We start from the raw sequence: 13,085 nt of genomic DNA on the forward strand, positions 1-13,085 counted from the left end.
CATAATTATTTGGCATTAATTTTCCATATGCTACAGAGCTCCAGTATAAACAAAACTCTGAATCCGTCACCCACAAATTAAACAATTTGCAACATCTGTGCACGTTTAAATTTGAAATATTGTCTGTCAGTGTTCAACAACAAGCTGAGCAGGTATGACAGCCTGTCGGGCAGAGTTTGCAGCTTAGTGACTCATTAATCAATACAGGATTCAATTTGAGACTTCCAAATTAGTTTCTAACAAGTTTGCCATCTGCCCCTCTCATTTCAGAGGGAGGCATATGCTCGCTTTGGTTTGAGTCCATTAAAGTTCTCCCTGACTTAGCACAGTGATGGAGGCTGCAAAGACGAAGGTGAAGATGCATGTATTTATTTAAATCAGATACAGATGTATGTCAGCCCAAGGTACAAATAATATTTATTTGTTAATCTAATTATGCTTCAGACATATGAAATACCTCATATCGCAGCATCTTTGTTGAGAAAGCTTTAGTGGCTTGAACAGCTAAATTTCACATTTCGTGATTCTCTCATTGAGGATAATAAACTGTGATATATATATATGATATAATAACATCATGGATAAAAGTGATCTTTACGTTGTTCATAGTCATGACTGTTAGAATGTCTCATATCTCTCTTGTTGACCACTGAGGCATTTAATCATCATTAATAACAAGTGGCAGCCTCTGATGGTGTAAAATGAAGCCAACATGGAAGTGCCAAAAGTGAGTCAATCCCAATAGATTTCCATATTAAAATGACCTGATTTAAAGCAAAAATAAACACATTTACAGCCTGATACAAAAAAATGGTTGTGGTCTCTATATATTATGCAATATTAATTGGCCTGTAGAGCTTTTTATCCATCTGTTTTGGTGTGGGTTGCAGAGTTTTGGAGACATTGGCCGTAGAGATTTCTGCCTTCTCTTCAATGTAGACTAGACTAGATGGCACCAGTCCTGTGGAGCTCTTTCCATAAATCATGACCCAGTTGCTCAAAATAATCCACAGACCTTGTTGTGAGCAGTTAAATGTAGGAAGTACTTTGTTTCTACAGTAGAATCTACTGGAACTACTTTCTTTCTAAATGAAATGGCTCATAACGAGGTGTGTGAATTATCTTGAGTAGCTGGGTCATGATTTCTGGAAAGAGACATGGGCTTAGAATTTTTCAAATGAATGCCATTTAGTCCCATTACACTGGAGAGAAGGCAGACATCTGGAAGGCCGACATCTCTAAAACTCTGCAACTGACATCAACACTATATGGACTGATAAACAGCACCACAGGTTACGGGGAAAGATATATATTTTTGATTTTAGGGTGAACTGTCCCTTTAAGCTGGATGCATATACGAGAAACAACAGTAAATAGATTTTTTGGTTTTTATCGAATGCAAGCAGTTTTCAGTTCACTTTCAGTTCCACTGGTAAACTTTACTGAATGAAATCACAAACTGTAGAAATATTGACTTCTGGTCTGAGATTGTCGTTACATTGACAAAAGTCTATCTCTCGTCTTCATCAGAGTCAGGTGTTTTCACTTAACTATGATATTCTAAATTAAGCAATATCATAATACCAAAGTGTCCCACTGTGTCTCAAAGGATGCACACAATTTAACTGTTAAATGTGAAGTGAAACAGTCTCTGTGCTGAAGCTCCACTTGTCCAACAGTTACTGTGAGGGAAATGCTCAGATTCTGAAGATGAATAAAGTATGCAAACCCCCCCTGGATTAGCTGAAAAATGCATCGCCACAAAGTTGAAAAAGGGGGCTGTTTTTCTGAGCTGTTTTCTTTTTAGAGATCCATGTTTCTCACAGGGCATCGACAACCAACGTACGATGATCTTACAGGATATGATGCCTTGCTGTGGATTAAACCACCCAGCAGTATATAAAGTAGTTAAAACAGTTGGCAGGCATTGAGGGTAACTATATAGAAATAGCTGATATTCTCATGGATGGTCTTGTTTGCTTATGTAGGTCATATAGAGGCATCATCATTGAACTGAGATGGTTTCATAACCAGTGGAAAAAATCCTATAAGTAAAGGATCCTACAGCAAACAGCAAACTGAAGAGCAAAGTTTGACTGACCTCTCCTGGTTGACAGCCTGTTGTTGCAGACTTTGTGTGCGGTCGGCTGCACCTGTAACTACACCTGACAGACATGCTGAGGTGCACTGAACACACCTTGAGTGCTCTTCACTACAGCAGGACACAGGAGTTTGAGACAGTGTTGAATAACTCTTTAAATTCAGAAACTAGTGACAGGTTTCTTGAGCTTAATCCCAGTGTAGTGTAGAAACATGTTTATGTTCAGATCACCACTGCTGTGCCTGTGTTTCTCTTACAAGGCTGAACATGAGGGAGCAGTCAGTGCTGTTCAAAAAGCAAACCTGCTGAAACTTAAAACTGAAGGAGCAGCTAGTCCCAGGTGAGGAATGGATTTAATAAAATGCAAAGCACTGATGTTGTGCATTTGGAGGTACATTTTGAGCCTATGGGTGTATGTAATAATAAGGAATTGTAATTATAATCCGTTATTAATAAAATGTTATCGGTGCTAGGTAATAAAAACATGCACCAAAAAAGCTATGTAACGTGTTCGCTACTGAAAAATGTTTAACAATGCTGTTGCTCACATTTTGTAATTCCAACAACTCTATATGTTTTGATGCGCATGAAGCATGTGTGGTCGGGTTGTTAGATTGATGGCGAGGGTTTCAGGAGGGTAAAATGCATCATCAGGTGGTTTCTGTCTGGTTGCCATGGTGCTCTGAGTTGTTGCTGAGTTGTTGCCATTGGGTGGTTGTAAGAATAATTCTAGGTGGTTGTGAGATGGCTGTGTACTTTAAATAATCAATAATTTGACAAAATATCATATCAAAATGATTTTATTGATTTATATAGGTTTATATCTTATTTTTGTATTTGATTTAATCTCATTTTGTTTTTTGTAAAGAGTATTTCACAAAGCCATGTAATATTACAAGGTTTTGCAAAATACTCTATTCTGATTGGTCAATTACAGCCTTCTAAGGTCTGTTATAACGGACCATTGAAATGAAGAGCAGAACATTGCTATGGACGCAGTTCTTATTATGGACTCTGGAGGAGCAATGAAATTGCTTTTAAGTTTATAAAATCAGTTTTGAAATTATATTTTGTGTCAAATCATTTAATTAAAATCATTGGAATTGCTCTGTAGAGGTCAGTAAATGTACAGGTCATTTAGCAAAATAATCACAATATAATAGTCCTGCACCACCTTGTTGGGGATTATTTTGCAAAAATGACCAACCCACTGTACATTATCCCTTACTTGAACTATCTAGAAGTAGAAAGTCTATGATGTGTTTGAGAAAAATGATGGCAGGAGATACAGAAAGAGATAGAGAGTGATTGTACTGCAGTGTTTAAATATATACTAGAGAATGAGTTACACTGTGGAGTTCATTTGCAAAACCAGACAAACACCATTCTTAAAATGACTAAACCAACACCAGTTTGATTGATATTCACCTGAGTGCACAATAAAGATGAAAAAAACATGATTTATAATTTAAAAGGAAACTGCTAACAACCCAACATCAGTGCACAAAAACATTATTTAGAGAAATAAAGAAAAAATTAGATTTCTTTTTGCAGATGAACTCTTCATATACTATGTAAGAATATGAGACAGGCTGACAGACATATAGAGAGATTAGTTTGACATGAGTCTCCTGTATCCTGCAGAGAGACAACACACAAGCTCGCTGCCTGGAGTGTCTCTTCACATCTTGCTCTGCTTGTCTTCACCTGAACAACACTGAGCTTATGAATACATTGAAAAGAATCTCATCAGAATGTGTCACAACTTCATATGACATGTTTTACTTTCTTTTGGCTGTTTCTTATTATATTCAGTACACTGTGCAATACTATGATAAACTAGTACAGCATGATTTATTATAAAATGTCAGTGACAAGATCACAATCTAAGCATTATTATTTATGCTAAATCTGCCTTGCCTGGTAACAAACACCTTGGTCTCAGTGTTATTCTGACATTTCTATCCATCGACCTCAACCAGAACTTCACTGTTACTGTAAGAGACGCTTAAGTGTAAAAATAATTTAAATACTTACAAGAAATACCATATTTAATATGTTCTGATATTACTGAAGTTCATACAGTAATTATGTATATTTTGAACAGTGCACAGACACATATGTTTTTGTTGTTTATGACAGGTAATATCAGGCAGGTTTCGTGTGTGTGGGTGAAGAAGTTTATGAGCCACATAGTGTTGGGATAATGTAGAAAAGTCTGCAAAACAACCAGACAAACTACTGACTGCGTCATGTTTTTAGTGTAGGGTTGGATGTTAATTCAATTTCAAGCTGTCCTCCATCACCCATATCTCAACCCTGCGCTCTGTAGAATAAAATATTAAAAATATAAAGCAGTTAATTGACTTACTCTGTGTTGTGAGTGTCGATTGTGTGGAAGAGCTCCTTCAGTTCCTCAGCTGTCAGGACTCCATCAGAGAAATACGATTTGAATTCATCAAAGGACAGTTTTCCGTCATCTGGGGAGAGAGCATGAACGCAACGTGTCAGCAAAGTGTCAGGACTGCGGCAACCTCCTGTGAGCTGAGGTGGCCATTTTCTAAAACATTCCTAATATAGACACCATCCCCTTTAAAGACTTGAATGAGAGTTTGTTAGATTGCATCAAATCTGCAATCTGCTGTCAAAATATAGTGACAGTTTCAGCCACTTTGACAAAAGGTTATTTTTTTATTTAATGATAAATAAATAAATACATAAATAAATAAATAAATAAACAAATAAATAAATAATCAAAAGAGAAAACAACATCCTCACATTTGAGAAGCTGGAATGATGCAATGTTTTTGTATTTGACTCAAACGATTATTAAAATATTTGCCACTTATTTTTCTTTCAATTGACTAATAAATCAACTAATTGTAGCATGCAGGGCACTTAGTTACAATCCCCTAATGGTCTGTGCGTGTGTTGGACATAAAAAAAGTGATGATGATTAGATGGTCAGTAGCACAGAGTTCATTCCTAAACCACTCCAGTAGGAAATTCATATAACAACTTTTAATGAAGAATTTCAGTCGACCTCCTGAGCTAATGAAACAGAGACAACCCACATCAGATGTGTCAAACTGCAGTGGCCGAATAAACAAAAGAGTCCAGATAAAATACCTTTCAAAGAGGAAAAAGCAGTAATAAACTTAACAAAATAACTCACATGGAAACATTCTTCTTTGTTTGGATTATTATAATAAACAATGCTGAAAAGGCTCATCATCATTTGTTCCATTAGACCAACTTAATCTCACACAATCAGTCATTTTATGCTTTGAGGCTGTGCAATTATGACTAGAATAAAAAGGCACAAGCTGCGTGAAATATTCATGAGGTTAAAATAAGCGGACTTTTAAAAAATGAGGAGCTCCAGACTAAATATCCTCCAGCAAAATGAAGACAACCAACTGCAGACACAGACGTGTTTTTCACACAGCTCTGGCTCCAGTGGTTTCTTTCTGTCTGTGAGACATGAGGAAGCTGATCTGTACATGTTCACTGCTGACCTGCTGCTCTAGTGGAGATATTCACTCCGACTGTCACACTGTAGGCAAGAGCACCTTTTATTTTGGAGGATGCACAAAAGCAGACACACACACGTTCATAAATCGAGCACATGGTGACTCATGTTGATGAGCTCAGAAATAATCTTGGAACGGACTTGACATGTAAGTGCTGCTGTTTGCACACTAAAACAAACATGTGGGATGACTTCTTATCTTGCTGCATGACAAGACCTCAAATCATTCACAGCGTGGGATGGACAGTTAATGAATAATGAAGTACGTCATGCCATGTGAATAATGAATCCTGATGGGCTATTTTTGCATGTAGAGGAGATCAGTTTTATGTCAGGGTCTCTGTCAGATGAAACCTGATTTCTGTGTGTTCCTCCAGTAAATCACTCACTTTGCTGTGGTTTGACTGAACGGTGCAAAAAAATGAACGCAGCCTGTATGAATATCAAATGATGTGTGAGAGAGTGTGACATTAAAAGATACTGTCAGTACGCGGTCAAACAAATGGTGGTCTCATCTCTAATCTCGTGAATATACTATATACATTTTGACAGAGTTCCCAAAATCAAAGCAGCACACTGAACGGAGCACATTATACAGTATTATTTTTTCATTAAAAGCCTCCATCAGTGCATAAATCATGTCCCAAGAACAAACCTACTCAGGCAGAGTGTGCGGCGAGATTAAGTGATCTAATTTGATCTGAGGCACAACTTCAGATGAGATGTCTTACTGGTGTTAGAGAGTCTACACTTTTATTTGCATTTCAGTGCCATGACTGGAAAACCTATTGACATTTTAGGAAGTTACCTTATTTCCTTACTTCTAAAGAATTAGATGAGAAGATCGAAACTGCTCTCATGTCAGTATGCTAAAACTACAGGCAACAGCCAGTTAGCTTAGCTTAGCATAAAGACTGGAAACAGGGGGGCACAACTTGGCTCTGTCCAAATCTAACAAAATGTGTCTCCCTCTGAAGCTCACTAATTAACACATTGTGTCTTGTTTGTTCAATCAGTGAAAAGTATAAGTGTAAAAATGATGATGATGATGTTTTACACTGGATTATATGCATATTTTCCAGGCAACCAGCGACACTCCAGGGGCCGTATTATAGAAACTTCCCGTCCTAAATCACGAGTTAACATAGACAGACTCCAAGACATGATTTTTCCCAATTTAGCTATGGTAGCAAAACCTAGCTAAGCTTTAGGAATCCTATCTTATCTTATGTCCTCTTATCTTATCAAAAGTTAAGAAATCATAAACACTCAATCCAACATCTCTCAGGCTATCAACAGCTGACACTACCATTAGCTATCAAGTAAGTTAGCAGCTACTACAGGTGGAAAAACAAAAGTGAGAACAGCCTAACACCCTAACATTATCTAAAAGTTAGGAAAGTTTATTTAAGAGTTTGGAAAGTTAGAATTCTTGTGTAATACAGTTTTCCTATCTTCAGTTAGCGTAGGAACATTGACTTAAGAACTGTTCATCTGTAATGACTTTTTTCTGGTCCTAAACTTGTTACCATGGTTACCAAACAGTCAAGTTAGGATCTGCAAGTTGGGAAGTTTCTGGTCCTGGATTAGAAATACTTCCAATGCGTACCCTATCAAAAAACTGTGAATTGTAACTTTTACACTTCACTTTTTTTGTTTTTGTTTTCTTTTCTTTCATAGATCAAATATGTGAGATTTAAAGTGTCAGTTGTTGGTGGGTCGATTTTCTTTCCCCGTTTTCAATCTTTATGCTAAGCTAACATAACGCGTATTTACTTTACAGACATGAGAGTGGTATAAATCTTGTCATCTCACTACAGGCAACAAAGCCAATCAGCATATTTCTCAAAACTATTCATCAATTGAGGCATCTTGGCTCCTTCTTATAACAAAGTAAAACAAAATGTATCTTCATTTGCATTTACATTTCAGGGCCTGTATGTTCTAGTTATTTAAAGCTGGGCAAAGCAGTTTGTTTTTGGCTTCCATAATAACCTGTAAGCATAAAGTAATTCAAGCAGTCTGAGACAAATAATCAGTATTAGACAACCTGGGAATGACACTCAATAATCCACTATCTTCCTCCAGAATCGCTTCAGCATCTTTCAGTAATATACAAAGGCCTATACAGCAAAATGCTTTTAGTGCAGAAACTTATGAGTGCTCTTTTTGATTTGCACATATAATTTAAATGATAATACTGTAATTGAATTTTATTTATGAAACCCCACACAAATGTGATGTCTCTCATTCTGACTGAGTAAATCAGATTCTTATTTAAATGCGAGGCCTGTGTGCCATAAAAGCTTGAGATCCACAGTGTGATGTTCTGCCTTTGTTCTTTAGAGAGTTTTGGAGTTGAGGGGAGCAGGATGGATGGGCAGATGACCTGACTCAGACTCCTGCTGTCCCTCGTTCACTACAAAATAAACTATGTATTTTTGAATGTTTAAACTGCATATTATAATAATACTACACACGATAGTGGAGGTGAAACAAGAGCAGAATTTGCCCTGAACCTCCAGCTACACACCTTTAAGTCATTAAACGTGTGAAATGTCTAAAGTGGTACAAATTTTTGACATTTTTCTTCGTTAATGTTCTGATACTGAACCTCAGTGGGCATGGTCAGTTTCCTGTTTCCATGGAAACTGAAAGAGTATCAGCAGAGAGTCATGATCAGAATTTCATTGAGAAAGTACATCTGTTTTCACACACACACACACACACACACACACACACACACACAAGAGAGAAAGAGAGGCTGAAGTACCGCCAAAGACAGAGGAGTGTGTGTTTGTGTCTGGAAGGAGGTTTTGGTGCAATATTTACCGTTTTTATCAGCTCTCCGTAAAATCTGTAACGAGAAAAGGTAAAAAAAAAAAAAAAAGAGGATGTCAGAAAAGGTTTCACATCATCAAAGTTAAAGTAAGTGTGTGTGTGTGGATCATTGATCACGCTCTCAAAAGCAGTGTGTCATTTAATTATTGATAGTGCTGTCCCAGAGTCCAGAGGAGATGAAAGGCAGAGTGGCAATGACCACATCAGCTTTAAAAGGGTCGAACCACCTCGAAATAGCATTGCCTACTTTCTCTTCTTGTTGGGTTTGTACTTGTGAGGAAGAATTTGAACAGATCTTGAGTTTATTTGGGCTAAATCTAAATTTGTCAGCACAGCCCTTTACATGAAAGATCTACATTTTAAAATGCCATCCAAACTGGGGGGAGAAAAAAAGCCTTCCATCTTTGGATATTCCTTGCTCGGGGGTTTTCAGCTCTGTGCCATAAAGGGGTAAAAATACAACTAGAAAATATCCACCCACCTTCTTCTAGCTCTTGGCAGTCTGCTATGTGTTCTCACTTACATAATTCATTAAAATCATCCAGCTAATCAGTCCGTATGGCTTCTTTTCCTCTCAGTAACCCATAAACTCCTGTCTGTTTCCATCTCAGTGCTACCTGTTACTCATCTCTTGTCTTTATCTAATTTCTATGACCAGTCATTTACATTCAATACAACTTCATGTATCTGTGCAAGGCAATACTCTGAAACAGCCTCACCACCCAGGTCGAAAAAGCACACACACAAAACTTGTTGACAATATCTACATACCTATTACCTCGCAAACGTCACTGCTTATCTATATATGACAAAAATACCAAGTAAATCAAATAAATAATTTATTTAGGATTTATAGTTTATATAGAATAAGCATATAATTTTGTTAGAAATTCCTACTGACAATTTGACCCCTCCTAATTTAACATGAGCTGTTTGAACACAGGCGTATTTCTGTGGTGACAATCTGAATCACTTGCGAGGGCTCATTAGGGTCTGCTCTCTCTAAGGACTCCGTCTGCATAGAAGATATATAATGCATATACAGTAATATTGTTTATGGCACTAAAAGAAATTCCCCTATAATTATGAGCCAAAGAAACACTTTTGGGTACTGATTAGTACCATGTTTTTTGAAGCAATATGGTGACTATATGACACCTCTAATGGTTCTATATATCACGTTTGACAACTGTGCTGTTTAAAACCTTATATAGCACCAAACCCCTGCGGTAATTATGATCAATAAATTGATAAATAAAGTTCTTCATCTGAAATGTGAGAATTTAATGCTTTCTCTTGTCTCAAACAGGGGTGATTCCAGACTTTTTAGACTGGGGTAGCTCGAGTGGGGCACTGACTCAGGGGCGTTAATGAACATACATGCAAGTATGCATGTTCATTAATGCACCAGTCTCATATCTACTTTAATTACTAATATTATAATATCTTACAATTTCTTACATTTCTGTGTTTAAAATGTAAATAGAAAAGAAGAGAATGCACATTTTAAAATGCTCGTCAGATCAGATTTCAGGGATGGTGGTTAATTGAATATTTTTGGCTCCGGCTGTTTACCCTGGATGATAAGATTTTGTAATATGAATGTTCACGCTTTCTGATATTTCATAAAGCAAATATATAATTGATTGAATAGTCATTTTTTGCAGCCCTACTTTTATTTGCTCTGCAAACTCTTCTACAGGAAGATGGCCCTTTCTGTTCTTATTAACTCGTGTGTGACATTCATGCAAACTGTATTACTGAAAATGATTTGTAATTGTGGGCTGATTTTGATATCAGCTCTCACTGACAACCTCATCACTGCTTTGAACCCTGTAACTGGACCCATAACTGGGTCTCATCTAATCTCATTCTAATTAATCTAATGAGTAAAAGTAATTAACTGAACCAAGAATAGAAGTATAATGGACTTTCCCCTCTATTATCTGGTAATAAATTGGAAATCGGGCTCCACAACAACATCTCAATAATAAATACAAACACACATGGAAATACTGACTGCACATCTATACTGAAACCTAAAGCTGTATGAGATGTCAGTAAACAACAGAAGCAACACTCCGTCGCCAAGCTCGCCTCTGAAGACAAGCTTCATTACCTGACACACAGATCGAGCACCTGTTCAACATCACTGAGACATTTTATGTGCTGGCTCCACCACATCACATGTTAATAACTCTTAGTTCCCTTGTGTGCAGCATCCTCCTCTGATTGTGTTTCTCTAATAGTGAAGGAAGCCAACAGGTTTATAGTTAAGACATCACAGGCGAATGAAAGAGTGCAGGAGGAATGACGGGAATATAATTGGATGGTGGGGGCAGAATGAAACAGTTGGAAAGCTCTTGAGAGAAGATCATTAGCTGTACTGATATGCAAGATGTGATTTATCTGAGGGAGATCTGCAAGTGTTGGCAATTCTTATCGGAAGCTCATATTTAATCATTTCAAATATGTATTTAATACATTGTAAATATCAATATATTGTTGCCTACTGGTGCATAGATTTGACATAGATTTGACATCCTGACTTTAATTCAAGCAGATCTGTTACAATTCATTAACTTGGTATTTGGATTTGAACACTGACATAAAGATGGATGGCCAGCCTTTAACATCCTTACACCATGAAGCTAAATTAAAGGTCAGTCTTGTCAAATTAATTCATTCTATAAAACAGGGAACCCTCTGTACCCTGCATACATTAGGGATACCTATTCATATAAACTCAGGTGATCAAAAACAACAGATGACTACTGAAATCATTTAAAAAAGTAAAATAAGTCTCTTTCTTAAAATGCAATAAAATGTGTGTTTTTTTTAATCTGGGAAAGCTTCCTTTATTTTTCTGCAACTCATTTGAAATAAAATCTTAATTTAGTCCCATTTTATGCTTAAGTTTTTTGCATTTGATCAAAAATCAACATGATTACTCAGTGTAAGCATTAATACTGAACATGAAATACATTTTGTACTGTGGGTAGAGATTTAAAATTTTGTTTTACTTACATCAATGAAGATAGACATTCCCTTCTTTAGCTCCATCTGAGCGCTGGGCTCCTCAGACACACACTGAACCTCCTCTGAACAGTCCATCATTCACTCACAATGAAGACTCAATTGTAAACTGCAGAGGAATGTGAGCGCTTCAACCTCTTGTCTGATCAAAGCCACTGGTCAGAGAGAGCGACTCGGTATCACTGTCAAGTGAGATGGAGTAAAGCGCACCGCTTCCTGATTTAAATTTCACAATTAAACAATTAAATCGCTAGAATACCGTAATAAACACTTGCTGCATATTTTATGCATTTGTGCTTTTGCTCAGTTGTTCTGCAGATAATTTTGAGGCTGTTCTTTAGATCGGGCCTACACATACCGTCAAGTATTCTGAAATTCCATGCTTTTATTTTAAAGGCCAAATCAGTGAACTTCCTGTCATGTACTGGCCGTCTCTTCTTGACGCCAGCTGCTGCTTTGATGAGTCCAAACCTGCAGCGCATCTCCGCTGAAGAGTCACTCAAATGTGTTTCAGTCTGCAATTACACAGACTGATCAAATTTCACTGACAGATCGTTGAAAAATATCATTCAATCAATATCAATATCATTCTCTGAATAGAGAACATCGCTGTAATCAATAAACTTGCGTACAGTCTTACATACAGCCTGAGCAGCTTCTTCCCCTCAGGCTGTGAAACTGCTTAATTCATCCTCAGCTCTTCACCACTTAAAATAACTTGTTTTATTTTTATTTTTATCCATTCGCCCAACCTTACATATTTTAAATGCTTTTTCTATCTCGCTATTCAACCATGTGTTGTATATTTTTTTAATGAATCTATCTTGTAACTTGTGTTTATACCCAGTTACACTGTAGAATAAATTATTTGTTTTAACTTTTAAAAACGTTAGTGTCCAGGCTGTCTTAAAATTTTAAGTTGACTGAATTTGAAAAGACAAGTTGAGGTAATTTTGTAATGAAAACAAACTTTTCTTTTAATAAATTTAATATTAATTCAGTTGTTTTTGAGAAAAAATGTTCAACAAGTGTAAAATATTAAGTCAGTCAAACTGATGAAGATTACAAACATACATATTGATTTCCTTTTACATTTTTTTTGCAGTTTGAAATGTCAGTCCTCAGTTTCACACAAAGAACATTCGGCTGCAGCGACTCGTTTGAGCTTCTTTGTTCCAACATCAGCGTAAGGACAACATGTGAAACTGCAAAATGCAAAGGCCAAATGAAAGGAAATTAAAATGAAAAGTCCACCTTGAATCGTAATGTCCTCTGTGATACCTTAGACATTCCCCCCCTAAATAATCTTTAAAAATGTGGTAACCTGGTCAATCTTGTAACAAATTCAATAACCATGTTTTATAAGAAACACCTCAAACACTATCATATGGCTTTGCTTGTGAAAGTTTCCCCTCAAATGTGTCAGGAGAAAGTATTTTGTTGCACCCAATAAAAACTGGTGATAAACTTGACAGGACTGTTTTCAAGACTTAAGTGTTTCCATATAAATGCAGAGTAATACAACTCATAAATTCTACAAAGAACAAACCCTGCAATGCACTTGGATTAGTTGTA

The 13,085-nt window shown here is 36.6% G+C and overlaps 1 protein-coding gene across 1 annotated transcript in view; it reads right to left on the reverse strand.

The window, feature by feature from the left end:
• The window catches only part of necab1 (N-terminal EF-hand calcium binding protein 1), a 37,923-nt gene extending 26,264 nt beyond the window's left edge, over positions 1-11,659 (reverse strand). The window contains exons 1-3 of the mRNA XM_084738853.1: positions 11,502-11,659; positions 8,466-8,490; positions 4,473-4,581 (exon numbers count right to left, since the gene is read on the reverse strand). Of these exons, the coding sequence (XP_084594979.1) occupies positions 4,473-4,581; positions 8,466-8,490; positions 11,502-11,591 (224 nt within the window). The 5' untranslated portion in view covers positions 11,592-11,659. The remainder of the gene's footprint in view (positions 1-4,472; positions 4,582-8,465; positions 8,491-11,501) is intronic.
• Positions 11,660-13,085: the final 1,426 nt, after the last annotated feature.

Source organism: Lutjanus erythropterus, chromosome 16, assembly GCF_056507025.1.
Source record: "Lutjanus erythropterus isolate fLutEry1 chromosome 16, fLutEry1.hap2, whole genome shotgun sequence".
Taxonomy (NCBI): domain Eukaryota; kingdom Metazoa; phylum Chordata; class Actinopteri; order Lutjaniformes; family Lutjanidae; genus Lutjanus; species Lutjanus erythropterus.